The following is a 27,520-nucleotide window of genomic DNA, read 5'->3' on the forward strand; positions in this document are numbered from 1 at the left end:
TCTTTGGTTCCCTGGGTGAAGGCTTATTGATTTTTGTAGCGCCTGCTGTTAATGTTTGATGTTTGGTGATGGAGGCTCGGCTAATCTACACAGGGGAGCTGTTTACACGATCAGCGTAATTATTATCGGGTTGTATAATGTGCATGAGGCTACTGGTACTTACATTCTTACAACTTTATTAAACAAAATGGTTCTTTCCTTTCATTGCTACAACATCTGAAACCATAAACACACCTACAGGGATCCTTTTCTGAAACCCAGATGATACAGAGTAAGAGGTTACAAAGTTAGCTCCTGAATTTGGACCTGTCCTAAACTATGTTCAGAGAAACCAATGAGGCCCTGTATTACTGGGCCCAGAACCATGGTAATATACAAGCAGAAAGTAGGCATGATTTTTCTAAGATTGTCTGAAATAACAAAGATTTTACAATAAAACAGCTCAGTGGCAACCTGCTGCCTGTCCAAGAGAGCTGATCAAGGATATCAAAAGCACTGGTCAGGAGGAGTCACCCAGAGAGAGATGGGACGGTGAGGGTCCGAGGAAAGGAGTCCAGGGAAGTCACCAATGATATACATCCAAAAGTGAAGGCAATGTTGGTCATTTTGGCCCAGAGCACAGCTTCCTTAAATGTGTCCTTTGAACTCTAGGGCTGGAGTCCACTTGATGTCCACATAAGCCACTTCCAAGGCCAGCGATGTTTTAGTCCTTGCTCCAAGATCAGTGGTTCTCAAACATACAGGCAGGCAGGGATCTCTTTCTAAGTAGATAGAAAGGTGTCCAGAGCAAAGGGCTAGTATCCAAAATCTATAAAGAGCTCACCAAACTCCACACCGAAAAACAAATAACCCGGTGAAGAAATAGGCAGAAAACATGAATAGACACTTCTCTAAAGAAGACATCTGGATGGCCAACAGGCACATGAAAAGATGCTCAACGTCGCTCCTTATCAGGGAAATACAAATTAAAACCACACTCAGATATCACCTCACGCCAGTCAGAGTGGCCAAAATGAACAAATCAGGAGACTATAGATGCTGGAGAGGATGTGGAGAAACGGGAACCCTCTTGCACTGTTGGTGGGAATGTAAATTGGTGCAGCCACTATGGAAAACAGTGTGGAGGCTCTTCAGAAAATTAAAAATAGACCTACCCTATGACCCAGCAATAGCACTGCTAGGAATCTACCCAAGGGATACAGGAGTACTGATGCATAGGGGCACTTGTACCCCAATGTTTATAGCAGCACTCTCAACAATAGCCAAATTATGGAAAGAGCCTAAATGTCCATCAACTGATGAATGGATAAAGAAATTGTGGTTTATATACACAATGGAGTACTACATGGCAATGAGAAAGAATGAAATATGGCCCTTTGTAGCAACGTGGATGGAACTGGAGAGTGTGATGCTAAGTGAAATAAGCCATACAGAGAAAGACAGATACCATATGTTTTCACTCTTATGTGGATCCTGAGAAACTTAACAGAAACCCAAGGGGGAGGGGAAGGAAAAAAAAAAAAAAAGAGGTTAGAGTAGGAGAGAGCCAAAGCATAAGAGACTCTTAAAAACTGAGAACAAACTGAGGGTTGATGGAGGGTGGGAGGGAGGGGAGGGTGGGTGATGGGTATTGAGGAGGGCACCTTTTGGGATGAGCACTGGGTGTTGTATGGAAACCAATTTGACAATTAATTTCATATATTGGAAAAAAAAAAAAAAAAAAGGTGTCCAGAGGCTAAGGGGACTAATGAGAACAATGGGGGCTGTGAGGGTGGGGGGCAGTGATGAACAGAAAAGGAGGGCACTGTGGTCCTACAGGCCTTCAATACGTCTGTCAGGGAATCCAGCATTTGTTTATAGGAATCAGAAGGTCCAGTCTGGAAGCAGCTCAAGGGATTGGTCACCATTGACATACATAATGGGCTAAATTTAACAAAGGATTTTCAGTAAACACAAAAGTCAGTCCTGGTTTCTTTAAATTGTTTTCTAATTAACCAAATGACTCTAAATTGAGATACCAAATGATAGTTAGCCCATCTAGATTAAGCTTGTCACTTCCAATCTGAATTCTTCTAAAGCTTTGAAAGACAAAGGACACCTAGCACTAGCACAGGTAATAATCTAGTCCAATCTTTGGCTCCTATATAGCTTTGATTCCCGTATACACATATATTCAGTGATATCAACAAACTGAGCCTTTAATTTTCTAAATTAACCCTTGAGAAACACCTAGTAGCTCAGCCTTCTCTTCCTTTTTCCTGTTTTCAACTTCTGTGGATATTAAAGAAATTCAAACACCTTGTTAAGCCCTTCTTAATTATACCACTAGAAGGGCACCTGGGTGGCTCAGTTGGTTGAGGGTATGACTTCAGCTCAGGTCACGATCTTGTGGTCTATGAGTTCGAGCCCCGCGTTGGGCTCTGGGCTGATGGCTCAGAGCCTGGAGCCTACTTCCGATTCTGTGTCTCCCTCTCTCTCTGCCCCTCCCCCGTTCATGCTCTGTCTCAGTCTCAAAAATAAATAAATGTTGGGGCGCCTGGGTGGCGCAGTCGGTTAAGCGTCCAACTTCAGCCAGGTCACAATCTCGCGGTCCGTGAGTTCGAGCCCCGCGTCGGGCTCTGGGCTGATGGCTGGGAGCCTGGAGCCTGTTTCTGATTCTGTGTCTCCCTCTCTCTCTGCCCCTCCCCCGTTCATGCTGTCTCTCTCTGTCCCAAAAATAAATAAAAATTAAAAAAAAGACGTTGAAAAAAAAAATAAATGTTAAAAAAAATTTAATTATACCACTAGAAGAGCTTTGTTTTGCCCACCTAAAAGTCCAAATCTCTAAGGCGCTAAGGCTTAAGGATAGTTTTCAAAAAGAACTATGTTCTAGGCAGAAGTTATGCAAAGCAGACCATTTTAAAACTGTCAGGGGCATTAGGCATGCACGTAGTTGTCCAAGAATATGGTCTCTGGTCTCTCTGTAATGGTAAAAAAAAAAAAAAGCGCCCATAAAAAGTAAAGACACACTGATACCCAACCAAATTACAACCGTTACCAAACCCGCTCATTCACTGAATCATTCAACAAATTTTTACTGCATGCCTGCCCTGTGAAATGTGCCATGTCAGGCACTGTCAGGATCTAGAGGGAGTGGAATTAATTCAGAGAAAACCAGAGATGGCTTAAATCATGTCCTATGAGGGACAGTTGAAATAATCACAAATTAACCTAAAATAAAAAGATTCTGGGAGAACATAAGAGCTCCCATGCTGAACTTTTTTTTTTCTTGCAGAAAAGAGATTAGACTTGTTTTGCACAGCACCACATAGAATTAATATCAATGGCTGGAAATCAATGGAACCAATCATAGCAAAGCTAAGAAAGAACTTGCCACCACAGCAATCTAAAAATAGAATGAACTGTTTGGGAAGGGGCAGGAGCCTCACTGGCAATATTGGTACCTGGGGCACTATATACTGCAGTAGTGACTGGATTCTCCCCCCTTAAATAAATCTTAAATCTGAATGCTTCAAATCAAATCACCCAAAGGCAATCACTGCTAATATGCTGGTATGTTTCCTTCCTTTTTTCCTGTGCATTTTTTAACATATTGAAATCGTACCACATAGAATTTCCCACTTAGTATTGAAAATTATTTCTCTAGGCTATTTTGTAAACTAAAATTTACCAAAGCTTTTCATAATTGTTGGGACATTTACAATTTAATGATAAGAACAGTTCTGGAGATACTCTACTTGGTTTGAACCTCACTTACTGACTATTCTATCTTGGTAAATTTACTTATTCTTTTTGCCTCAGTTGCCTTATTTGCAAAATAGGGATTATACCTCACATTGTATTAAAGCAGCTAATTCCAATAAAGCACTAAGAACAGAGCCTGGCACAAAACATGAACTTGAAAATTTTACCAATTATAGGTAAAAATCTGTAGAGAAAAACTGTGAAAGATTTTGACATGGACCAAAAGTTTGTTGGGTGTCTTTCAAGGAAATTAAAGCTTTTGTCTAGCACAGTCTTGGAGTGAGGGATTCTGAGCCTTTGTGTTCAAGCTATTCCACAACTTTGAAAGTTGTATATAAATTATACTTGCCCATAGACAAGTTCTAATATTGTTTGATGGATAGTTGACTTCCTCTCATTAAAAAAGCCAGTTTTACATTTTTTTGTAAGTTTATTTCAACACCCACTAGTGATGTTTTGAATTCTTTGAATGTACTGAAACAGTTTACTGGTTTCAGTAATGAGCTAAGTAAAATCCTTGATAGGTTCTTTGACAGGTCCCATTTAGATCTAATTTAGTAAGTCAAGGGACTCAAACCTAAAAATACATTCTGTACGCTCCATTGGTTGTTTGGACCTCTCTCATAGGATCTATATTTTGCCATTGACATTATTGAGCTTTTACTAGGTTATTTCTTCAGTTAAAGACGTACTATTAATATATAAGGCACCTATTACGTGCTGTGGTAAATATGGAAATAGTCCCTGCCTTTATGTAATGGTCTCTGGGGAAGAGTATGTAGTGGGCATTGAGAGAATTGGCTTTGACATCAAAGAGCCTCAAGTTCTAGTCCAGAATTCATCCCTTTCTTACTTGGGGACACTTAGGGAAAATTACTTTCCTAAGCCTCAGTTTCCTCAGCTGTGTAATGGGCACGTGCATGAAAAAGTAGTCAGACACTTGAGAAAAATAGCACGCACACAGCACTTCACATATCTAGCACATACATTTAAATCTTAAAACAGTAAGTTATCCAACCTCTAGCAGAGAAGCCAGACTACCTGTTCACACCAAGCCTTCCCACTCACTCCCACCACATACACATGGCCAGGAACGTCTAGGGTATGTTCCCTTAGCCAATGCTACGTACATGAGCATTTACACAGCACCATCCCACTAGACTGGAGTTTAGTTCACCCAGGAGTCTCATAATCAAACTCTTCTCACCACCTCATTTGCCTAAATCACTAGATATAGGAGCCTATCTCATCTTCACCTCAAATTTTTACATTTGCTCAGCTAACACAGGTCCTCACCCACCGTCATTAACACCAGCTCCATTCCATTACCAGAAACTTTCCTACATCTTCAAGCTCTTCTCCCAATATTCTACCTCCTTGATGTTTAACATCTGGCTCTCCCCTAGACATTTGATCTGCAGTAACTGCAGTTTAGCTCATACTTCTAGGCCTCAAAGGTTAGGGGTAGAGATGGATTTCCTATAAAGTTCATGAAAGTTAAGCTTCAGTTGTCCCCAACTTCCATGACCCCCTACAACAGCATGGTTGTCATATTTTGAAAATCAATTAAGATGCTTTTTCCACTCATTTCTAGTCACATTTCCCCTCCTGTGAGATGATCTGTTAACCGGTTAATCAGAAGCACTTAGCTGATCACTCCCTCCTTGTCTTCTAGTATGCCACTATCTAGGTTCTCCTTCAGTCTGCTTTACTCATCTTCCCACCTGTCCCTAGAGTAACCCAGAACAGTCCTCTTCACTTATTCCCTAGATTTTAGGAATTGATCTTTCACTAAAAAAGATCCCAAAATAGTAGCTATTATTCACACTCTGGGGACAACAGAAGCTGTATTACCAGTCCCAAGGTCCCATGGATTCCAGAGGAATGTGTACAAATAAATGCCTACCTCCTTGGGAGCTCCATATGGATATCTAAGAAGCACTCAACTTACCATGCCCCAAACTTGGTTTTTTCAGTCCTTGCCTAGTAGCAACTATAACCTTCCAGTTGCTCAGGCCAAAGCTCTTGGAATCATTATTTTGTATCCCCCACATCCATTCCTTCAACAAATCCTGTCATCTTCCTCTTCAGAGGCCATTTGTTTGTAGACTACCTCAACCACACTCCCTTTTATCCTAGCCCTAGCTAAGATCCTTGCCTAAACTATTCCAACAGACAGGCTTCCCTCCTTCCACCCTTGCCCGACTAAAGTATTTTGCTCACAAGACCCATTCGGTGAACTTTTAAACACTGGTCCCTTCCACATACAAATATTTGAGAAACTTACAAACTTTTATCCATGAGTTACTCCAAAAGCTAAGACTGCCACCTCTCCACCTCCAGGAAATTCCTGAACAGGGGGTTTCCTCAAAAACATATTTCAACACTTTTACTTCTACTGTCCTAGCTCACTATAGCAAATCAATTACTGGGGCGCATGGGTGGCACAGTCGGTTAAGCTTCCGACTTCAGCCAGGTCACGATCTCGCAGTCCGTGAGTTCGAGCCCCGCGTCAGGCTCTGGGCTGATGGCTCAGAGCCTGGAGCCTGTTTCCCATTCTGTGTCTCCCTCTCTCTCTGCCCCTCCCCCGTTCATGCTCTGTCTCTCTGTCCCAAAAATAAATAAAAACGTTATAGAAAAAAAAATAAATTTGAAATCAATTACTTCTGAGACAGTTGCCCACGTTACATGTTGAATGCTCCTACATATAGAAGCCACTTTATGTAACAAAAAGTTTTCTTAAGTGTAAAAACAACATTGGCATTTTTTCCCAGATTTCAGCATGGGTACTTTTACATAACTAAGGGAAATTAAGCCACATATTTTGAAGATGAACACATTGAGATACATTTTAAAATAGGGCATTTTAAATAGCACACTTTAGGGGCACCTGGGTGGCGCAGTCGGTTGAGCGTCCGACTTCAGCCAGGTCACGATCTCGCGGTCCGTGAGTTCGAGCCCCGCGTCGGGCTCTGGGCTGATGGCTCAGAGCCTGGAGCCTGTTTCCGATTCTGTGTCTCCCTCTCTCTATGCCCCTCCCTCGTTCATGCTCTGTCTCTCTCTGTCCCAAAAATAAATAAACGTTGAAAAAAAAAAATTTTAAATAGCACACTTTAGAAAGACTTCTATAATCAATTGACCATTCCATTCACATTAAAACACTCATAATTGAAGTATTTTTATTTTATGTACAATGAGTTGGCATTAAGATAGGTTATCTTGGATATCTTCAGTTAAGGTAGTGATCTTGGATGACCCATTCAAGGAAGTTCACTTAATCCAACTGAAAAAAAAAAAAAGGAAATTAATTCAAAATGTTTAAGTATCCTATTTTATTCTCACAAACATCAGCTCATTTTAGAAAAATGAGGTTTAAGCTGGATATGACCCACCCAAACTAGTTACCAAGATCGCAGTATTTACTGAATGCCCACAAGCCGTTCCACAAACCACAACAATTATATATTTTAGACTGTAAACTTCAGTATTGGTATTCTCACTTCTTCCCTCAGTTTCCCACTAGGAAAATACTAATACATAAAATGATCTTTACCAAAACCTCTCCATGGTTATTAAGTAGGGAACTAATTACACAGCTAACGTTTTGGCACTGTGTGCCAGAAACTACTGTAGGAGGCATTCATACACTCATTTAATCTTAACCTGAGAAACTGAGGACACAAAGTTAGCTTCAAGGTCTGAGTCCATTCTCATCAGGGACACACTCACCACCGCCCACTAAGTAAGACATATAAACTTCCACATTGTAACAGCAAGCATATACTTGCTCTTTGGTCAAAATGAAAAGTCTAAGCTTAAGATACTTTGGGTCTGCCAGAGATCACACATTAATGCCAATGACTGTTAACGTATCCCAGAGACAATGAAGTAGTTTTCCCCATGGGAGGGGAGGGGGACACTAGCACGAAGAATCAAGACAGCTCCATATAAACATATACAAATTTTGCAACAACCTTGCCGTTTTTCTCAGGCAGACACTGAACTTCATGACCCTGGACCAATGTCATAGGACTATTAAAAAGCAGCCTTCTGTCTGAATCCTAACAAAATTTATCTGGCCCCAATCCTCAAGCTCATTCCAGTACATGATACTATTCAACATTTCAGGGCAGGAGGCAACACATGCATTTTGCTGGAAAAAAAATGTCTGGGTAAGACTAAAGAGATCTAATACTAAAGAGAACTAAAACCACTTTCAGTGGTTTCTGAAAAAGCAAGTAATTTCATCCACTATAATGCATGGCACCTAAAACTGGCAGACGCAGACACTGGTCAATCGGAGTCAGCCCATTTATAAAGTCTACGTGGTCCTATCCCATTGACCTAACCACTACAACTATTTCAGCAGGGTCATCCGTCACCAAAAAAAGCCCGGCTCACAGCCAAGACAAAGAGGAAAACGGTGTTGATCGCAAGCTCACTGTAAGGAAATACGTGAACGTTCTCCGCTCACAAAACACGAGTATGGCATCCGCGGCCGCGTACCTTAATGAAGCCTATATCCTTCGCGTATTGACGGAAACACTGGCGGCACATGTTGAGGCCGTATTTCCGGATCAGACCGTGCCGGTTTGAGCAGACGCGGCTGTAAGAAAAGAGATGGCGCTACTGGAGGCCACAGAAATAAAAGGATTCTGCACTCTGGGGCCACCACCCGCACCGCCCGTCTTCCCCGACCCGTCAGAGGCCCGTAATGGCGGCAGGCACAGCTCTAGAGTCGCTCTGCCCTCACGCGCCGCCTGCAGGCTCCTCTACATTAGAGTTCTGGCCGCGTCACATGCCAGCGCAACCCTTCCTAACATCACACTCTGTTTCTCACCAAGAACGAGAACCCTGGCCAAATTTCCTCGGATGGCTCCAGTAGAGCTGCTGGTGACCCATCTTGCTCTCCCGGACGCAACGAGGCAAAAGGAAAGAGCTCGCAAACGCATGCGCTCTTCAAATGTTTGAGACAGTTTACCCAGAATGCAGTGCTGACAAATGACGCGAAAGCTATGCGGCCACGCTGTTAACAGAAAGGTCTTGGAAACAATCCAAGCCCGGCGCAGCTGATGACGTCACCGCACCGCAACCTCTAGTATCATTTTGCGCTGCCTCCGAGCGCCGGGCGCGGTGGCGCGCGCCTGTAGTCCCAGCTACTCGGGAGGCTGAGGCAGGAGGATCGCTTGAGCCCAGGAGTTCTGGGCTGTAGTGCGCTATGCCGATCGGGTGTCCGCACTAAGTTCGGCATCAATATGGTGACCTCCCGGGAGCGGGGGACCACCAGGTTGCCTAAGGAGGGGTGAACCGGCCCAGGTCGGAAACGGAGCAGGTCAAAACTCCCGTGCTGATCAGTAGTGGGATCGCGCCTGTGAATAGCCACTGTACTCCAGCCTGGGCAACATAGCGAGACCCCGTCTCTTTTGAGGCCCCTAAGGAATGAATTTTAAACTCTTAAAAATATGGACAATTTCATAATCTAAACATCTTTTCATCGCCCGAGCCAGTTACATCTCTAAAATTAAAATTTTACCCTTGGAAACACGATTTTTGCCTCAACTCAGCACTGACACCTGCTGGGACAAATTAATAAAATAACTTAAAGTCAGCTGTAATAATTAAGAGTCAACAGTAGGAGTTTCTGTTTTGTTGAACAGAATACGTTTTCAAAGCGATTTCTTATTTTTTAATTGACACACCCTAGTTTTTTAATGGACACATCTACACCAGCTCAGAAAAATGATGAAAGGCTTGGTGTGTTTGATATTTAAATGTAGTTAAATTTAAAGTGAGAAGTAAATGCACAATGTATGTTATTTTGACCAGATGATTTGGTTACAACTACAAAAAAAAAAAAAAATGCCCTCTGAAAATCTGCTGGAAGATGTCTAAATTCCACAGGGACATTTATAATGTCTCTAGATAAAACTGAACTGTATATGGCTCTGAAAGCTTTGATTTATAAAATGTACCACAGGGTGAAATAATCTGACAACATTTTACACGTGAACTTTTATACTGAAAGTGAAAAATACAATGCTTCTCCAAGGCATGGTATGTCAAGATTCTGGTAGGGCAACCCTCCCAACCATTAAATTAGGTACTTTGGTACATGATGAAGGAAGAGACAGATCCAAAATTTAAAAACCAGATGTGACTTGATTCCTGCCCTTAAAACTTACAGATGTAGGGAGGAAAACAGGATTATCTCAAAGAGCCCTTCCTTACATTTTCAGATGGTGTGACTCAGTGACCTGTGTACAACTAAGTAAGCAGAACTTTCTGTATCCAATGGTGGGTATGCTTGTGGTGTGCAAGAGGAGCAAAGAAGAGAGAAATTAATTCTAGCTTAAGGTATATTTAAGAGGCCTTTGATGTAAGCCTTGAAGAGTGGGATTTATACAGGCAGCACTAGATGGAAGGGAAAGCCTAGTGAGAAGAAGAGTTTGAGCCAAAGAATGGAGTTGGGGAAGGTGAACAACCTTGTGTAACTGGAGTTGAGGATGCACGGAAAACCTAGTGATAGGTAACATAGAAAAGGTATTTTGTCATAAAGCCTGATTGAAAAGGGCCCAATGTCAAACTTCTATGATTTTCCTAGAGTTTATATCAATCACTGATGTGTAGTTTCCAAAATCACGGGCTTCTCGAAAATTAATCGAACATTGCCCCAACTATAGCTTTCCCAGACATTTCCTAGCTGGTCTACATAATTTTTTTTTTAATTTTTTTTTCAACATTTATTTATTTTTGGGACAGAGAGAGACAGAGCATGAACGGGGGAGGGGCAGAGAGAGACGGAGACACAGAATTGGAAACAGGCTCCAGGCTCTGAGCCATTAGCCCAGAGCCTGACGCGGGGCTCGAGCTCACGGACTGTGAGATCGTGACCTGGCTGAAGTCGGAAGCTTAACCGACTGTGCCACCCATGCGCCCCAACATAATTTTTAAATGATTAAAATGCTTCAGAGATCAATTCCATAAATATTCAACACTTTGGTGTAGAATCCTTTGGGCCTAAAGAAGTGTGAACTCATTTAAAAGCAAAAAGGAAAGGATAAATAAGCAAGAAACAATTAGTTACACTTGAACAGTCTGCTGTACTATCTTGATATTCAAGTAGTTCTTAATGTTGAAGCCGGTGCTCACTGGCCACTCCAAAAATCATAGAGCCCGCAAGAATTATGCTAAATCTACCCTGCCTGCGCTCTACAAATGGCATGACAAAGCCTGTATGACAGCACAACAATTTATAACATGGCTTACTGAATATTTTAAGCCCACAATTGAAACCTCTGCTCAGAAAAAAGGATTCCTTTCAAAACATGACTGCTCATTGACAATGCCCCTGTTCATCCAAGAGCTCTGATGGAGATGTACAATGAGATTAATAGTTGTTTTCATGGCTGATAACACAGCATTCATCCGGCAGCCTGTGGATCAAGGGATCATTCCAAATTTCAAATCGTTTTATTTAAGAAATCCATTTTGTAAGGTATGGCTACCATACATAATGATTCCTCCATTGGATCTGGGGAAAGTGAATTGAAACCTCTTGGAAAGATTCGCCATTCTAGATGCCATTAAGAACATTTGTGATTTATGGGAAGAGGTCAAAATATCAACATGAACAGGAGTTTGGAAGAAGTTGATTCCAACCTTCATGAATGATTTTGAGGGTCCAAGACATGAGTGGAGGATGTTACTGCAGATGTGCTTGAAATAACAAGAGAGCTAGAATTAGAAGTGGAGCCTGAATATGGGACTGAATTGCTGCAATCTCATGAGAAAACTTGAACAGATGAGGAATTGCTTCTTATAGATGAGCAAAGAAAGTGGTTCCTTAGGATGGAATCTACTCCTATTAGAAATGCTGTGAAGAAACAAAACAAGAGAATATATGGCAAAGGGAGGGGGTAGAGAAGAGAGGGAAATAAACCACAAGAGACTCTTAATGATAGAAAACAAACTATAGATTGATAGAGGGAGGTGGGCGGGAGATGGGCTAGATATGTGTTGGATATTAAGGAGGGCACTTTTGATGAGCACTGGGTGTTGTATGTAAATGATGAGTCACTTAAACCAATATTGCACTATATGTTAAGCAAAATTTAAATTAAAAAAAATTTTTAAAAGATACTGTGAAGATTGTGTAAATGACAACAAAGGATTTAGAATGTTATATAACCTAAGTTAATAAAGCAGCAGGAGGGTTTGAGAGGATTGACTCCAGTTTTGGAAGAAGTTCTACCATGGGTAAGACTCTATCAAACGGTATCACATGCCACAGAGAAGTTTTTCATGAAAAAAAGAATCAAATGATGTGGTAAATTTCACTGTGGTCTTATTTTAAAAAATTGCCACAGTCACCCCAACCTTTAGCAGCCACCAACCACCCTGATCAGTCAGCAACCACCAACACTGAGGTAAAAACTTCCAAAAGCAAGCGTCCCTGAGTGGCTCAGTCTGTTAAGTGCCTGACCTTGGCTTGGGTTATGATCTCACAGTTTGTGGGTTTAAGCCCTGCATCAGGCTCTGTGCTGACAACTTGGAGCCTGCTTTGGAGTCTGTGTCTCCTTCTCTCTCTGCCCCTCCCCCAATTGTGCTTTGTCTCTCAAAAATAAATAAATGTAAAAAAAGAAATTTTTTTTAAAAAGGAACTTCCAAAAGCAAAAAGATTACAACTCACTGAAAGCTCAGGTGATGGGTAGCATTTTTTCTTTGCTGTAAAGTATTTTTTTAATTATGTACATTTTTTGGACATAATGCCATTGCACACTTAATAGACTACAGGATAGTGTAAACATGACTTTTACATGCACTGGGAAACCAAAAAATTCCTTTGGCTCTCTTTATTGTGGTATTTGCTTTATGTCAGTGCTCTGGAACTTAACCCTCAATATTAACAAGGAATACCTCTATCTGTTTCCCCACAATCTTCCTACAATGTATATTAGCAAACTTCTTTATGTTTGTCCTTCTGCTAGCCTAAAAATGGTAAGTATTGCTTCAGTCTGAATTTTGATGAGGCAGAGCATGTTTTCCTATGTTTATAAGCCAGCCATATGTATTTGGAAATTTCTCCTTTGAGCCCACAGGCCACTTTCTTAAAGCATTGCTGATCTGTAGTTTATATATTAGTAAAGCTTATGCAGAAGAAAATGAGCACTTTGACCTTTGTATTAGTTGCAAAGTTATTTTATATTGACCACAACCCCAGATTCTTAGTAATTACTTTGTTTCTGGTATATCCTTCCATGCAGAACATTTACATTTTATGTATTAAAATTTGTCAACTTGGGGTTATGTGGGTGGCTCAGTCAGTTGAGTGTCTGACTTCGGCTGAGGTCATGATCTCGTGGTTTGTGAAAGCCCACATCGGGCTCTGTGCTGACAGCTCAGAGCGTGAAGCCTGTTTCAGATTCTGTGTCTCCTTCTCTCTCTCTGCCCCTCCCCCTTTCACACTCTGTCTCTGTCTCTCAAAAATAAATAAACGTAAAAAAAAAACTGTTTTAATTTGTCAACTTGTTACATTACTTTTTTTAAGTAGTGTCAAAATTCTAAAAAACTTCTGTGTTTTCATGTAGCACTTTTACATTTTCAGTGTTTAAGTCGTGGATCCACCTAAAATTTATTTCACTGTTCTCTAGGAGTGAAAGAGAAAGCAAGCTTCCTTCCCTTCCAAATGGCTAGTTCCTTTCTCTAACACAAACAATGGTAATTGAATGCACATTAGTCTGTGAGCTTGCTCTATTTTAGCACAATGCCAGCTCTCATAAATATTTGTTACATGAATAAGTGAATAGCATATATTCATTTACATATTCATTCTTTCTACAAATATGCACTGAGTACTTACTATATGTGAACACTATGCTAGGTCTTGCATGTAACAGTAATGACTCAGAACCCAAGGAGCTTGTAGTCTAGAGGTGAGGATAGGCATTAAATAAGTAATCATATAGCAATATTTTGGACAAGATAATCTAAGATTCTTCTTGAAGTGAACATCCAAAAGTGCTAGATGAAATATCATGTATTCCAAAATGCTGAGTTGAGCTTCCAGGAATCCCAAAGAGCTGGTGCTAAGCAGGAACTGAAAACCACAGAAACTGCCCTGGGGAGATTTGTCCAGCTAAGTAATAGGGACTAGATTCCAAAGGGAACAAGAAACAAGCCTTTGCACAACTGTATTTAATTAAATTGCAAAGAGTGGAAATCCATGAAGGTTTGCGGGGAGAATTAAGTACAGGATAGGCGACAAGTCCTAGCACTAACACTCTCTAGAGGTAGTGAGCAAATCCCTTTACTCTTTTCAGCCTCTATTCCTTTTGTGTAAAATAAGAGAATTGAATTAGAATATGTGTAAAGTATGTCTCAGCTGTAAAAGTTTAGGGTTCTGTGATAGAAGCCCCCTAAAATAATTTAATGTGGCAGTAGTGTAGATGGTGGATTATTGCATTAGCCTTTCAACTGATCCCTGCCTCTAGGCTTGCTCTACCTCCTAAGTAATCTCTTTAGTGACCACAGTAACCTTTTCTAAATGGTGTGAATTTTATCCCCTGTTGAAAATGTTCAAGTTTCCCAGAACCTTCAGGCTAAAGTTCAAAGGCCTTGGTTTAGCAAACAAATTCTTTTCATCATCTGGCTACTTTATACTCCTCTAATGTCTTACATGTATCCAATTGTGGTACAATTGTTGGTTTGCTTGTCTCTCCTAAACACTGTAAAATCATCTCTGCCTTCTAAACATCTAACATAGGTACTGGCATACAGCAAGAACACCATAAATATTAAATAAAGGAATACATTTTGAAGCCAGAAGACCTTTCAACTGACATGGTAGCACTAACAAGGGAAAAATGGGTAGTAATTAGGAAATCATAGTGGAAACACACCTTATAAGATGTAATTACAGAGCATCAACAGGGACAAGGTAGCACTATACAGGTCTAATGCTTAAGTGTATATTTGTTAACTATTTAGCTTTATTTAATTTAGATGAAGTTTATGGTTAAAAAACCAACTCGAAGATCTGGTCCCAATGTGCCAGGACAGCCAAGTCTACACTGTCCACAGATGGTGACCTCACTGTTTGTTTAATAGTATGATACGACTATGATTTACCAGTTTGAACCTAAATGAGCCATAAACCTAAGGGAGTAAAGTTTACTACGGGTACAAATGAAGGGGAAAGTCCGAGATTCAATTAATTAACTGTTGAATGCTTGTTATGCACTGGAAACTCAGTGAAATAAAAGAAATGAAAGGTAAGTTTAAGTGCAATTGAATTTTCAGACTCCAAAAAAGGAGAACAAGATGTTAGAGACAGCCAGTGGAAACTGAACAGGGTTTTGAAAGATTAATAGGGTTAATTAGTATGAACAAAACAAAAAGGAGAGAATGAGTGTAGTATATAGGCCAGGCAGAAAAGGAATCAATTTCACAGAAGAAAATTGATCTAGATGTTCTTTCTCTGATTCCTTTTGTCAAAAACTGTAGCCCACTTTAAAATGCCTTGTATTTCCATGTTCAGTCAGTCTGCAATTCAAACTAGCTTGAGCTAATTAAAGGTAGAGGAGGTCAACAGGCAGATTCTGTTTGTATGGTGGTAAAGACAGAAGTGTGGATGGGTAATGAAAGAATCTTTTCTATTTTTTTTAAGACTTTAAGTAATCTCTACACCCAACATAGAGTTCAAACTTACAACGCTGAGATCAAGAGTCACTCACTCCACGAACCGAGCCGGCCAGGCACCCCTAAAGAATATTTTGCTTGGTAAACAGTCCAGGAAGACCAAAATAAACACCAGATCCAAGTATTTCAGCTATTAAAAATGAGGGAACTAAGGTGAAGATGTTGGGGGGAGGTGGAGGTGGGAGTTAAGATCCCAAAAACTGATATATGTTTATTTTACTTTCAAGCCACTATTATTTTATGTAATCTTATTTAATAAGATAATCTTATTTAAATATTTAGGGAAGCACACGCCATATTTGAGAATCTGGCAATTAGGAAGATACGTTTTTGGCAATACAAACCACTGTCCTACTCTGAAATCACCTTGGAACTGTTAAGTAACTTTCATATATTTAGATTATTTAACATTTACTGAATTCACTGAATCCGTGTTTCAACAACCCAGGTAACACCAAATAGAGGGTAGAGGCTTTGTTGTTGTCGTCTTGTTTTTTGTACATTTCTATTCTAATCAAAATTACATTGGTTTATACATGTAAGATTTCCCCACCTCCCAACTGTTCTTGGAAGTTCAGAGTATATTTATCGTACTTGTAATGCTTTAGGCTGGCGTTTTATTATTTTCTTCTATATTATTATCCGCTCAAAGAACAAAAGTGGGTAATTCTTGAAGTCTGTCTTTGAAAACTCTAAGGTGTGTTTGGCTTATTGTAGGTTTTCACTGGCCACATGATTAACTGTTGCTAAATGAGGAGCCGTGTTTTCATGCTCTCCATGCAAGAATACTAAATAGAAAAAAAAGAAACGTGATGTTTTATTCATTACTAATTTTTAGGAACCAGTTACGTTTTTCAGAATGAGAATCAACAGATAACACTTCAAGTTCAGCACCTTGTAAACAGGGACTCACATCTAATTAAGGATAAAGCATTATATTGTCATAATTGAATTAAAAATCCGTATTTCTGTAAGCCATTTCACATTTGCAAAAGTACCGCTCAAACAAAATGAATGTTTGATAAAAGACTGGGATTAGGATGAGGAGAGAGAGGCGTCGAGGGCACAAATTTAAGGAGAAAGGACTGTGCTCTCAGGGAAGCACACGCCATTTTTGAGGAGCCCCCTTAAATAAGATGTGAGCCCCGGGCGCCTCCCTCCACCAAGAAAAGTAGAGCCGGAGGTGCTTATAGGGTCTGGATAGTCTCTCGCAGTGTCAGATGTTAAACCAGTCACTCTATCCAACCTAAAAGCGGTTACAAAGCGGGAACCTGTTCAACAGAGATTGCCAAGTCAAATATTGTCCTATCAAATTCCGTTCTGACGTGGCAGGTGTTGCCTCCGGGGGGGGGGAGCCACCCAAACCAAAACAAACACCAGCCCATCAGCACCGGGACATGCTGGCCCCGGCTGGCATTGGGCAACTCCCCAGTTCCGAAGCTATATAGGTAAGCGGACTTTCCCTTTTAACACAGGGATACCGGTTTAGCGACCCAACAGGTGGAGGAAACGCGTTAAGTTGAACCGCGGAAAACAGAGCTCCGCCCCCAACAATAACCACCTGTGCCTCCAGCCGCAAGCGTTCCCGGGAAAGGACGTTGCGGCCTCGCCAGTCGCCGGCTCGGGAGATGCGAGCCAAGTCCTCAAGGGGCCGGTATCCGCGCTCCACCGACCCGCAACCACAGTGAGGACTCGGCCCTGCAAGTGAAAGGGGAGGCCGTCCTCCCCGCAGACCCATAGAGCCACTGTACTGAGAAAACCCGAGCTGTTGGCACTCCGAGCAGGCAGGCATATCCGGGGACAGCCCGCATGCTCGAGGACCCCGGCGGCGGCGCTGCGCGGCGGGAAGGGGGCAGTTTCAAAGCCGAGTTGTGGAGCTCTTGCCGCGGCTGGCTCAAAATGAAGCTGCACTGCGAAGTCGAGGTAGTCAGTCGGCGCTTGCCGGCTTTGGGAATGAGGAACCGGGGCAAGGGCATCCGGGCAGTGTTGAGCCTCTGTCAGCAGACGCCCGGGAGTCGGCCGCGGCCTCGGGCTGGAGGCGAGCGAGGCGGCCCGCTCCCTACCTGCCTGGTCATCTGCACCCTGAGGGACAAGCGCGGGACCCGCTATGAGGTGCGTGGACCGAACAGGCCCTGCCTCGGGAGTCAGCCCCGAGCTCTTCCCCTTCGAGCCTCGCGCGTTCCAGAGGCTGGAGCCTGTCTGTGGGGTACCAGCGCCCCATCACCACCCCCAGTCCTGGGCGTCTCCCTGTGGACCCGAAAGAGGAAAGCTTTTGAGAGCGCACCTTCTCCTTATTTTTCTTTCCCGTTCCTTTGGTTTCAAATTGACAGCGTTTCTGTTTAGCAGTAGGTGGCATCCCTGCTGTCTTAAAGCCTCTGGAAATTCGGCCTGCATGAAACTAATCTTTAAATGGAATAGCAATCCACTTTGGGGGAACAGTAAAATAATTGCACTTTTGTTCAATAAATTATTTTCTCCCATGGTATATTCGCTAGCTTTTTTTTTTTTTTTTTTAAGGCTTTAAGTGATGAAGGATAGTATCCAGGATCGCTAGACCAGATTAGTACAGTAGTAAAGCAGTAGTGCTTTGGGTTGCATCTTGATATTTATACTAATGTTATTGCTCACTGCATCTTTCTTTTCCTTTCCTTTTCCTTCCTTCCTTCAAATGTTTTATTTCCTAAGACTTGATTTTCTAGGACCAGGGCTTTTTCTCATCTGTCTAGCAGTAGTAAACTCTAGAAGCTGTTGAAAGTTGAAATAGAATTTCCAAAGCACAGGTTTTATAAAATCATTTTTCCCTCATTTCACCAGGTACTATGTTATTTTGTCAGAATGACTGGAATACCCTTGTGTCTACTGTAAATAAAGTCGAGGGGGCAACTCATCTCCCACCCTTGTATCTGACTCTTCACTGGACTTTATACAGTTTCTAGGATTATTTCCCTTAGTGTTGTATTCCACAGTGTATACTCAAAGGTTGAGGAAAGGGGGCATTACCATCTCATTCAGAGACACTTAAATTTGATATAAGCAGTTGAAAGTGTAATTTCCCCCCTTCGTGGAATCAACTCCTATAAAATTTTCAACTTGAAAGGACTTTAGCAATCACCCAACATTCTATAGGTTAGAAAACTGTAAGGTGACAGGCAAGTTCATAGCAAGAATTGGGTCTCCCTTTTTTTTTTCTTCCATTGTCTTCCCCAAACCCTCTTTCATGGTCAGTTCAGGTTCTATTTTAAGTCTGTAATGATCGCCCTTAAAACTTCTGCATTAATAATTGCAGGTGGTAACCCTAATCAGAATTTTATTGTGAACAGTGAGTTGAAGACTTGATTTGGTCACTGTCCTTCCAACACTAGAAAGGAAATAGAAACCAGTGCTTACATTACAAGGTGGACTATGTAAGTGCTATAATAAAGGTAGAAGTAGAGCAGAATCAAAAAATGAAATGAATTCTGATTATTGTAGAAGAGGTGGTGCCACAGGGTTTGGGACATAGTAGGTGCCCAATAAACATTTCTTGGATGAATTAAAGTGCTGTTGGTCCTGGGCCTTGAAGACTAGGTATTAGTGGGAAGTGTGGGAAGTACCTTGGGGATCTTTCTTATACCAACTTTTCTGCCCCATGATTCAGCTGCTGCCTATCTCACTGTGATTTGCAAATCTGTATCTTTAGCTAGTCCTCTCCCTTAACTTGCAACTTGAATCTTAGTTGGAAATCTTCACTTGGATGTGTTGTAGCATTTCAAACTCAAAATATCTAAAAGTTAATTTTCTTTGCCACCCCGAAACCTACTTTTCTGATCATGTTCTGCAACTCATTAAGTATTCTGCTCTATCCAGAAACCTTAAGGTTTTTGCATCCCCCATGTAATATATTTTTGAATCCTTAAAATTCTACCTCCTAGGACCCTTTCAGATTTTCATACCTCCTTCCATCCCAGCTGCAGTCTAAACCACCAGAATTCCTTGTCTGGCTAGTCTTAAAAGATGGATCCCCACATGTAATATATTATTGAATCCTTACAATTCTACTTCCTAGGATTCTTTCAGATTTTCATACCTCCTTCCATCCCAGCTGCAGTAGAAACCACCAGAATCCCTTGTCTGGCTAGGTCTCTTAAAAGATATCCCTATGTCTCTACCAACTTCATCCCATTCTCCCCTCTCCCAAAGTTCATTCTTACACTGTGGTTAAAGGGAACTTCCCAAATCCCAGATCTAGGATGCCTGGGTGGCCCAGTAGGTTAAGCATCCAACTCTTGATTTTGGCTCAGGGGATGATCTCATGATTTGTGAGACCAAGCCCCACCAAGCTGATAGCACAGAGCCAGCTTAGGATTTCCCCCCACCCCTCTCTCTCAAAGTAAATAAAGATTTTTTTTTTTTTTAAATGTAGGTGTAACTATGTTCCCAGCTTCAAGTCACTGAGTAGATAGCATTTTCAGAATAAAATCCAAAATTCTTGACATGGTCTGCAAAATCTTTCACCATGCAATGCCTGTTTGCCTTTCCTGACTCACCTGCCTCTTTTTCCTGGATCCTTCAGCCATACTTCTTTCACCTCCTTGGAGCTGCCAAGCCCTCTTGCCTTGAAGGCTTTGCACACATTTTTCCTTATTGGTATGCTATTCTCTCTCTCTTCTCCCACTATCTTCATTTGCCCGACATCTCCTAATCCTTCAGTTCTCATCTTTAAGGTCACTTTCATATTCCTTTGCTACATAAGATCTTAGAGCAGTCTATACTTCCCTTATCTTAATATTTGTTATGCTTGTAACTACCTATTTAATAATTGTCTCTCATTAGACTGACAACTTTATAAACATAACTACTATGTTGGTCTTATTCAAAACTATTGTTTCAAGCCTCCTATCATAGTACATGGTACAGAGTGGCTTCTCAATACATTATTGTTGAAGTCTAAAACAGAAACATCAGTCATTAAAAATTTTTGAGCACCTATTATGTGTCAGTCACTGTTGTAGCTCCATGGATACAATAGTGAACAAAGGAGACAAGATTCCTGCTTTCATGGCGTTTATAATCTTGTGGGAGGTGTGTCCACCCGAGACCACTGGACTGAAGTTAAGAAGGCAAGTAACTAATATTGACAACTTCTACAGCCACATAGTTAGAATGGGAGAAGAGGAGTATTCTCCCAAATGGGAGTCACAGGAAAGAGTTACTGGACTGATCTAACAGCAATATCTACCAGAAGCTAGATAAGAAATGTAGCTACCCAAATGCTAAAAAAGCCCACAGAAATAAAAACTAAAACTTAAAACAACAAAACATGCAGACTTAAGGAGTAAAAGCCTGGGAAAGTGACTGGCATATTCTAATTGTAATAAATATTACTGAATAACAATACCAGATTTTGTCCTTTTTTCTCATTGGTTTTAAGCAGCTAAAGGAGAACATTGAGCAATTCTTCACCAAATTTATGGATGAGGGGAAAGCTACTGTTCGGTTAAAGGAGCCTCCTGTGGATATCTGTTTAAGTAAGGTATGGTATTACAAACACGATTAAAGGGGCAACTGGGCAGCTCAGTTAAGCATCTGACTCTTGATTTCGGTTCAGTCTTGATCTCACGGTTTGTGAGTTTGAGCCCCTGATGGGGCTCTGTGCTGAAAGTGAAGAGGCTACTTGGGATTCTGTCTCCCTCTCTCTCTGTCCCTCCCCTAATTGCTCTCTATCTCTCTCTAAATAAATAAATGTAAATATGTATAAATAATAAATGAAAATAAACTTAAAAGATTGTTTAAAAAACATAGCAATTAGGTTGGTTGGCTGTATTTCCTTTAAAGAAGAGACTATTTGAGGATCCTCAATATCCCACACAACTGAATAGGGATGTACACTTGGCAGGTGTGTTTGAAGAAGCCGTGGCAGGTCTGTGGTGGAATTCAAAAACTCACCAGACACAGACACAGTTTCTCTGGTATGCTGGCATGGCTCTAACAGTGTAGAGTCAGCCTGCTAAGGTGACAGGATTAGGAGGAAGGAAAATGGCTTACTTCCGTGCTCCAGATGGACCCTTACTTAGTGTGTTCCTAGAATAGAATTCTATAAAGCCAGTGGCACACGGCTACATTTGCCAGCAAAGTCACCCATTACAGATCAAATTTGGTGTAAAAAAAAAAAAAATGTAATTAGAACCATTTGAGGGGTATTTTTTTTTTTAATGTTTATTTATTTTGAGAGAGACAAACAAACTGAAACAGGCTCTTTGCTGTCAGTGCAGAGCATGATGTGGGGCTCGAACTCAAAACCATGAGACTGTGACCTGAGCCAGTCAGACGCACAACTGACTAAGCCATTCAGGCCCCTCCATTCTGGGGGTATTTTATTTATTATAATTTTTAAAAATACTTAAACCATTAAAATAAAACTTTACTGTGCCCTATCCCCTTTTCCTCCCCCCCCTTCACAGAGAGTAGAAGCAATGTCTTATTCAGCCTTTCATTATCCTTAATCCAAAGCAAAGTGGTTTGTAAACAATAGAGTTTAATGACTATTTAAGGTATTTGTATTGAATGGAAACATTTTGTTCTACTTCCTCCTGTTACAGTTTTTCATTTTCTCTTGATATTCAGCTTCTCCTACTAACTTTTCCTTCTACCTAAAAAAAGCTGAGGTCTAACCAATCAAAATAGAATAGACAAATTTCCCAAAGACAAGGTTAAATCCATTGCCTCCACATACTGTCTTTTGACCTTTGTTTTCAGTGGTTTATCAAAACTGTCTCAGAGATCACTGGTCTCCTTCCTTTTTTTCAATCACATTGCCATTATTTTGAGGTCTGTAGATTTCGACACTGATGACCACTCCCTTCTTAATAAAACTTTCCTTTCTTGGCATCGGACAGGACACTATCCTGGTTTACTCTTGGTTTTCTTAGCCACTCCTTTGTCTCCTATCTCTGGCATCTTTTTTTTTTTTTCTATCCCCAATTGAAGGCTTTATTCTAATCTTCTGCCTATTCTTTACCATACCTGCTTTCCATTCTCGTAACTCAGTCTTTATTTATATAAACTCCCAAATCTTTAAGCTGGTACCCTGTACCAGACCTACTTGACCCAGGTCTCCAGACTTCACTCACACTACTTCACTGTGTATATTGCTGCTGAAATAATATTTAGCTTTTCTCATGTAATTCTCCTGTTCCAAGTTCTTAAAAGATTTCCACAGCCTGATCATTCCATCCTCCTCATCATGGTACCAGGTTCATCTATACCATCTCCACACTGCATTTCTAGTCTTTTACACCTCTACAAAGCTCCCACATTCCAACTAAATAGGATCACGTACTATTCCTCAAACTTGCTGCAAGTTACCAGTCCTTCACATGTAAACTTTAGGAAACTTCTGAAATGTCCTGCAAGCATCAGATATTTCTGTTGAGAACTTAGTTCCCATACCACTTTAATAGTGATGTTTCTGTCCAGCTGGAAGCAATCTGTTTTGCTCTTGATGTTTTCCAGCACTTCTTACAGTGCCATTTGGCCCTGCTTTTGAGAGGACCATTGCTTTTCATAATTCCAAGTCTTTGTGAATGGCAGCCTTGGGTATTTTGCAGTGCACAGCACCATCTCAATCTATGTCAGAGGCACTGGAGATTTGCCTCAGTTCATGATAAACCCAAGTCTTAAGTGGAATCTTTTCATGTATTCCTGTCTTATTTTATACTCTTTTGATTCCCTTTTAAATGGTTTAAATTTAGAGTATGTCTCTCAACATATTTTTTCAAAAACTTTCAAATTTTTTTGTGTCTATTGAAATTTATCAAAATAGTAAAAAATTTATTTTTACAGCCATTTTCAAGAAATGAGCCCATCATTTGCATGTATAACTTCATAGAATTTGTTATAGGGTAAATTAGCATGCATGTATTATCGAAAATGGAATTTATAGGGGCGCCTGGGTGGCGCAGTCGGTTGAGTGTCCGACTTCAGCCAGGTCACGATCTCGCGGTCCGTGAGTTCGAGCCCCGCGTCAGGCTCTGGGCTGATGGCTCAGAGCCTGGAGCCTGTTTCCGATTCTGTGTCTCCCTCTCTCTCTGCCCCTCCCCCATTCATGCTCTGTCTCTCTGTCCCCAAAAAAAATAAATAAACGTTGAAAAAAAAAATTAAAAATAAATAAATAAATAAAATGGAATTTATAATTGTACAACTTATTTTTATTTATTCAGGCCAATTCCAGCAGCTTAAAGAGTTTCCTGTCAGCTGTGAGACTCGCTCACAGAGGTTGTAATATTGAGGTACCACTTTCAACCTTCACACCAGTGAAGACTTCGGAATTTGAAAAATTTAAAACTAAAATGGTTATCACATCCAAAAAGGACTATCCTCTAAGCAAGAACTTCCCATATTCTCTGGAACATCTTCAGACTTCTTACTGTGGGCTTGTCCGAGTTGATATGCGTATGCTTTGCTTAAAAAACCTTAGGAAATTAGACTTGAGTCACAACCATATAAAAAAGCTTCCAGCTACAATTGGAGACCTCATCCATCTTCAAGAACTTAACCTGAGTGACAATCACTTGGAATCATTTAGTGTAGCTTTGTGTCAGTCTACACTCCAGAAGTCACTTCGGAGTTTGGATCTCAGCAAGAACAAAATTAAGGCGCTCCCTGTGCAGTTTTGTCAGCTCCGAGAACTTACAGATTTAAAACTTGATGATAATGAATTGATTCGATTTCCTTTCAAGATGGGACAATTGACAAACCTGCGTTTTTTGTCAGCCGCTCGAAATAAGCTTCCATTTTTGCCTAGTGAATTTCAAAATTTATCCCTTGAGTACTTGGATCTTTTTGGAAATACTTTTGAACAACCAAAAGCCCTTCCAGTTATAATGCTGCAAACGCCATTAACTTTATTGGAATCCTCTGCACGAGCCATGTTATATAATAGGTAAGACTTTTTAATAGTCATAAAACGCAGTACCTCTGATAAGAGTCTGGTATTCTCATCATCCTCATTGTAATAGTCATAGGCTTTAACATAGTTTACAGTGCTGTGCATAGTCTGACGTCTTGCTCCAGTGGCCTTCTTGCTGCTCCTTACCTCTACTTGGAATGCCTTTCTTCCAGAAAGTTCCATAGCTCACTTTCTCACTTCAGTTAGTTCTTTTCCCAAGTGACACCCAGAAAGGCCTTTCCTGACCGCCCTATCTAAAGTTTTATCTCCACCCCCTTTCATTGCTTGACTTTTTGGTTATAGGATTTATTATCTGGCATTAATTTTTTTTTAATGTTTATTTATTTTTGAGACAGAGTGTGAGTGGAGGAGGGGCAGAGAGAGGGAGACACAGGATCTGAAACAGGCTGGAGGCTCTGAGTTGTCAGCACAGACAGAGCCTGACATGGGGCTCGAACCCATGAACCGTGAGATCATGACCTGAGCCAAAGTTGAGCACTTAACCGACTGAGCCACCCAGGCGCCCCTTTACCTGTTTCTATCTATCCCGTCACTTGTATTTATCAAGTGTTTTCAGCCCACTTGTTATAAAAAGGATACAGATCCAAAGCTATGAGAATAATGCCTATTATCTAGCCTTTGGTAACTTGTCTTCAGTACTGGTTACAAACATAAACTTATGGTCTATTAGAAAAATATGTGGGAATTTAAATTATGTTAGATAGAAAATACAGTTTTTAACAGTATTACACTATTACCTCTTTCCTTAGGGTATAACTAGTAGCTTGAAACAGGTTAATATACATATGTGGTAGACACTTCTTAGACAGTTTTTTAAAAAATTGTTATTTATAGAAGGAACAAACTAGTACATGTGAAAAAAAATGAATTGGCAGCAAGACCAGTCCCAAATCCCTATGAAATGCAAACTTTTTTATTTGATATGTATCTTTTCAGACTTTTCCTGATAGGGTTTTGAACTCCACTTTAAATGATAGAGTAGGTTTTATTTATTTGTTGAAAAAATATGAACACCTATTATGTGCCAGCCTAGGCTAGGGACTAGAGAACAAAGAAAAGACTGGAAGACAGACAAAGTGACTTGGGGCATGGTTGAGTCAGGAGTTGGGCAGTGGGCAGGCAAAACAGTGTCTCGGAGATGAGGGTAAAAGAGTTTGACTTTTTCGGGTTTTTGAGTTTGACTTGATTTTAATAGCAAGTAAGTGATTTAAGCAAGGTGAGGTCAGCACTTGCTCAGCCAGTAAAGTAAAAATACCTGAAACAATATGTTTTAAATCTGTTTCACAGTTTAAAATTCCCTTTTAAACAGTTGATGCCTAGGAGAGTATTTGGATTTATTTAAATAAATGTTTCTTCACAGATAGAACTCAATAATTCTCCCATTGCCATTATGAGAATTGAATACTAGAGCTCTAGCTTTAAATGATCATGTTATACTGATAATACAATGTGGATTTCTTCATACTATTCCATGGGTTATGGTATTAGGTGACAGTGCTAAAAGATACTTTATGGAGTAGTATAGATACTCTTAGGTTTACAATATGCCATATGGTGTTTTCCCCATTCTTAACAGTTTGGAAGAAAGAACAATATACTGAGTCACTTAATAGAGTAATCTTATTTTTCCATGGTTATAATTCAGTATCCAGTAATTCATGACCCAATACATGAAGTTCTGAATCTAGTAACATGCTAAATACTTTTTCAACTTTTTTTTTTTCCAATAGGATTCCATATGGCTCTCATATCATTCCTTTTCATCTTTGCCAAGATTTGGATACTGCTAAAACCTGTGTCTGTGGAAGATTCTGTCTAAGCTGTTTTATTCAGGGAACTACTACCATGAATCTACACTCTGTTGCTCACACTGTGGTCTTAGTGGATAATATGGGTGGTACTGAAGCACCTATTATCTCTTACTTCTGTTCTCTAGCCTGTTACGTAAATTCCTGTGATATGTTAAAGTAACTGGTGATAACACAAAAACAAATTCCATTTAGTTACAGATCACCTTGGGATTCATTTATGGTTTAATAGTATCAAATTAGAGAAAGGGAAGCTTTTTGTATACTTACTTGAGGGCAGGAATGTGTTACTCTAACATTTTCAATCATTTGACTGTAAAACCTTAATTTCATTAAAACCTATAATTTTACTGTGAAAGTAGACTTTTTTCAGTTTATTTCACTTGTGTTGATGTCAGCCTAGTGTTTCCAGAATGAGTTGTGGGGCTATCTTTTAATGTTAAACAGATATTGATCCCTATCACTCTGGTCATAGAATTTTCTTACCAGTTTCCTTCTTGAATTTCAATTAAAGAAATTGACTTTCTGTGTACAGAAAATATATGTTGGAGGACTAATAGAGTCTAAGTTTTAGTGAAAACTTGTTTGCTGTGAAACTTTGTTTTTCAGGTATATTATTCTACATCTGGAATTCTATATTCACCAAGCATAAGAGTTGCTTTGGGATAAGCAGGCTTCAGCTTTTATAAGTTTTATAATGTTAATCACATAATCTTTGTTGTGACTTTTGTAACTTTTAGAGTTGGAACAGGATTTTAGGGTTGGGTAGGAAGAACAGAAAATTGCTTTTTACTGATTACATCCTATATTTGAGGGTTGTTCTTTTTCTGATTATTATTTTAGTTACTTAATATTGTCAAGTTAAAAAAATATTTTTTTAATGTTTGTTTATTTTTGAGAGAGAGAGAGAGAGAGAGAGCATGCGAGCGCATAAGTGGGGGAGGAGCAGAGAGAGAGGGAGACACAGAATCCAAAGCAGGGTCCAGGTTCTGAGCTGTCAGCACAGATGCAGGGCTCAAACCCATAAACCGTGAGATTAGGACCTGAGCCGAAGTCAGATGCTTAACCGACTGAGCCACCCAGGTGCCCCAATATTTTCAAGTTTTTACTTTAAAAAGTGGTGGCGATATACCAGCTGAACTATGACCAGAATTTTAACTAGGTTAGAGGAAATATAAAATGTAGCTGCTTGAAAGAGATGTGGAAAATGGAATTAGTAGAACTCTATTCTATACTTTTGCACTGCCCTTTTTCAAATCAGCCTCCTAACTGGTTTCTGGGAACAAAAGAGGTGAAAGAGTAAAAGTTACTGGAGAAAACCCTC

At 40.4% G+C, this 27,520-nt stretch overlaps 2 protein-coding genes across 4 annotated transcripts; one reads left to right on the top strand and one right to left on the bottom strand.

The window, feature by feature from the left end:
* Positions 1 to 6,891: 6,891 nt before the first annotated feature.
* RPS29 (ribosomal protein S29) lies at positions 6,892 to 8,746 on the bottom strand. The gene is made up of 3 exons (XM_003987610.4): positions 8,585 to 8,746; positions 8,251 to 8,350; positions 6,892 to 7,027 (listed from the first exon to the last, which is right to left on the bottom strand). The coding sequence occupies exons 1-3, from the start codon at positions 8,644 to 8,646 to the stop codon at positions 7,019 to 7,021; spliced, it is 171 nt and encodes a 56-aa protein (XP_003987659.1). The 5' UTR covers positions 8,647 to 8,746; the 3' UTR covers positions 6,892 to 7,018.
* Positions 8,747 to 17,250: 8,504 nt separating this feature from the next.
* Positions 17,251 to 26,554, top strand: LRR1 (leucine rich repeat protein 1). 3 transcript variants are annotated; one of them, XM_019832980.3, is made up of 4 exons: positions 17,251 to 17,553; positions 20,852 to 20,953; positions 23,640 to 24,361; positions 26,119 to 26,554. In XM_019832980.3, the coding sequence occupies exons 1-4, from the start codon at positions 17,251 to 17,253 to the stop codon at positions 26,357 to 26,359; spliced, it is 1,368 nt and encodes a 455-aa protein (XP_019688539.1). In that variant the 3' UTR covers positions 26,360 to 26,554. The 3 variants fall into 3 exon arrangements, with proteins under 3 accessions (XP_019688539.1, XP_003987660.2, XP_006932912.2); XM_003987611.5 differs by having other exon boundaries at positions 20,855 to 20,953; XM_006932850.4 differs by lacking the exon at positions 20,852 to 20,953.
* The last annotated feature ends 966 nt before the right edge of the window (positions 26,555 to 27,520 follow it).

Source organism: Felis catus, chromosome B3 (assembly GCF_018350175.1).
Source record: "Felis catus isolate Fca126 chromosome B3, F.catus_Fca126_mat1.0, whole genome shotgun sequence".
In the NCBI taxonomy this organism is placed as follows: Eukaryota; Metazoa; Chordata; class Mammalia; order Carnivora; family Felidae; genus Felis; species Felis catus.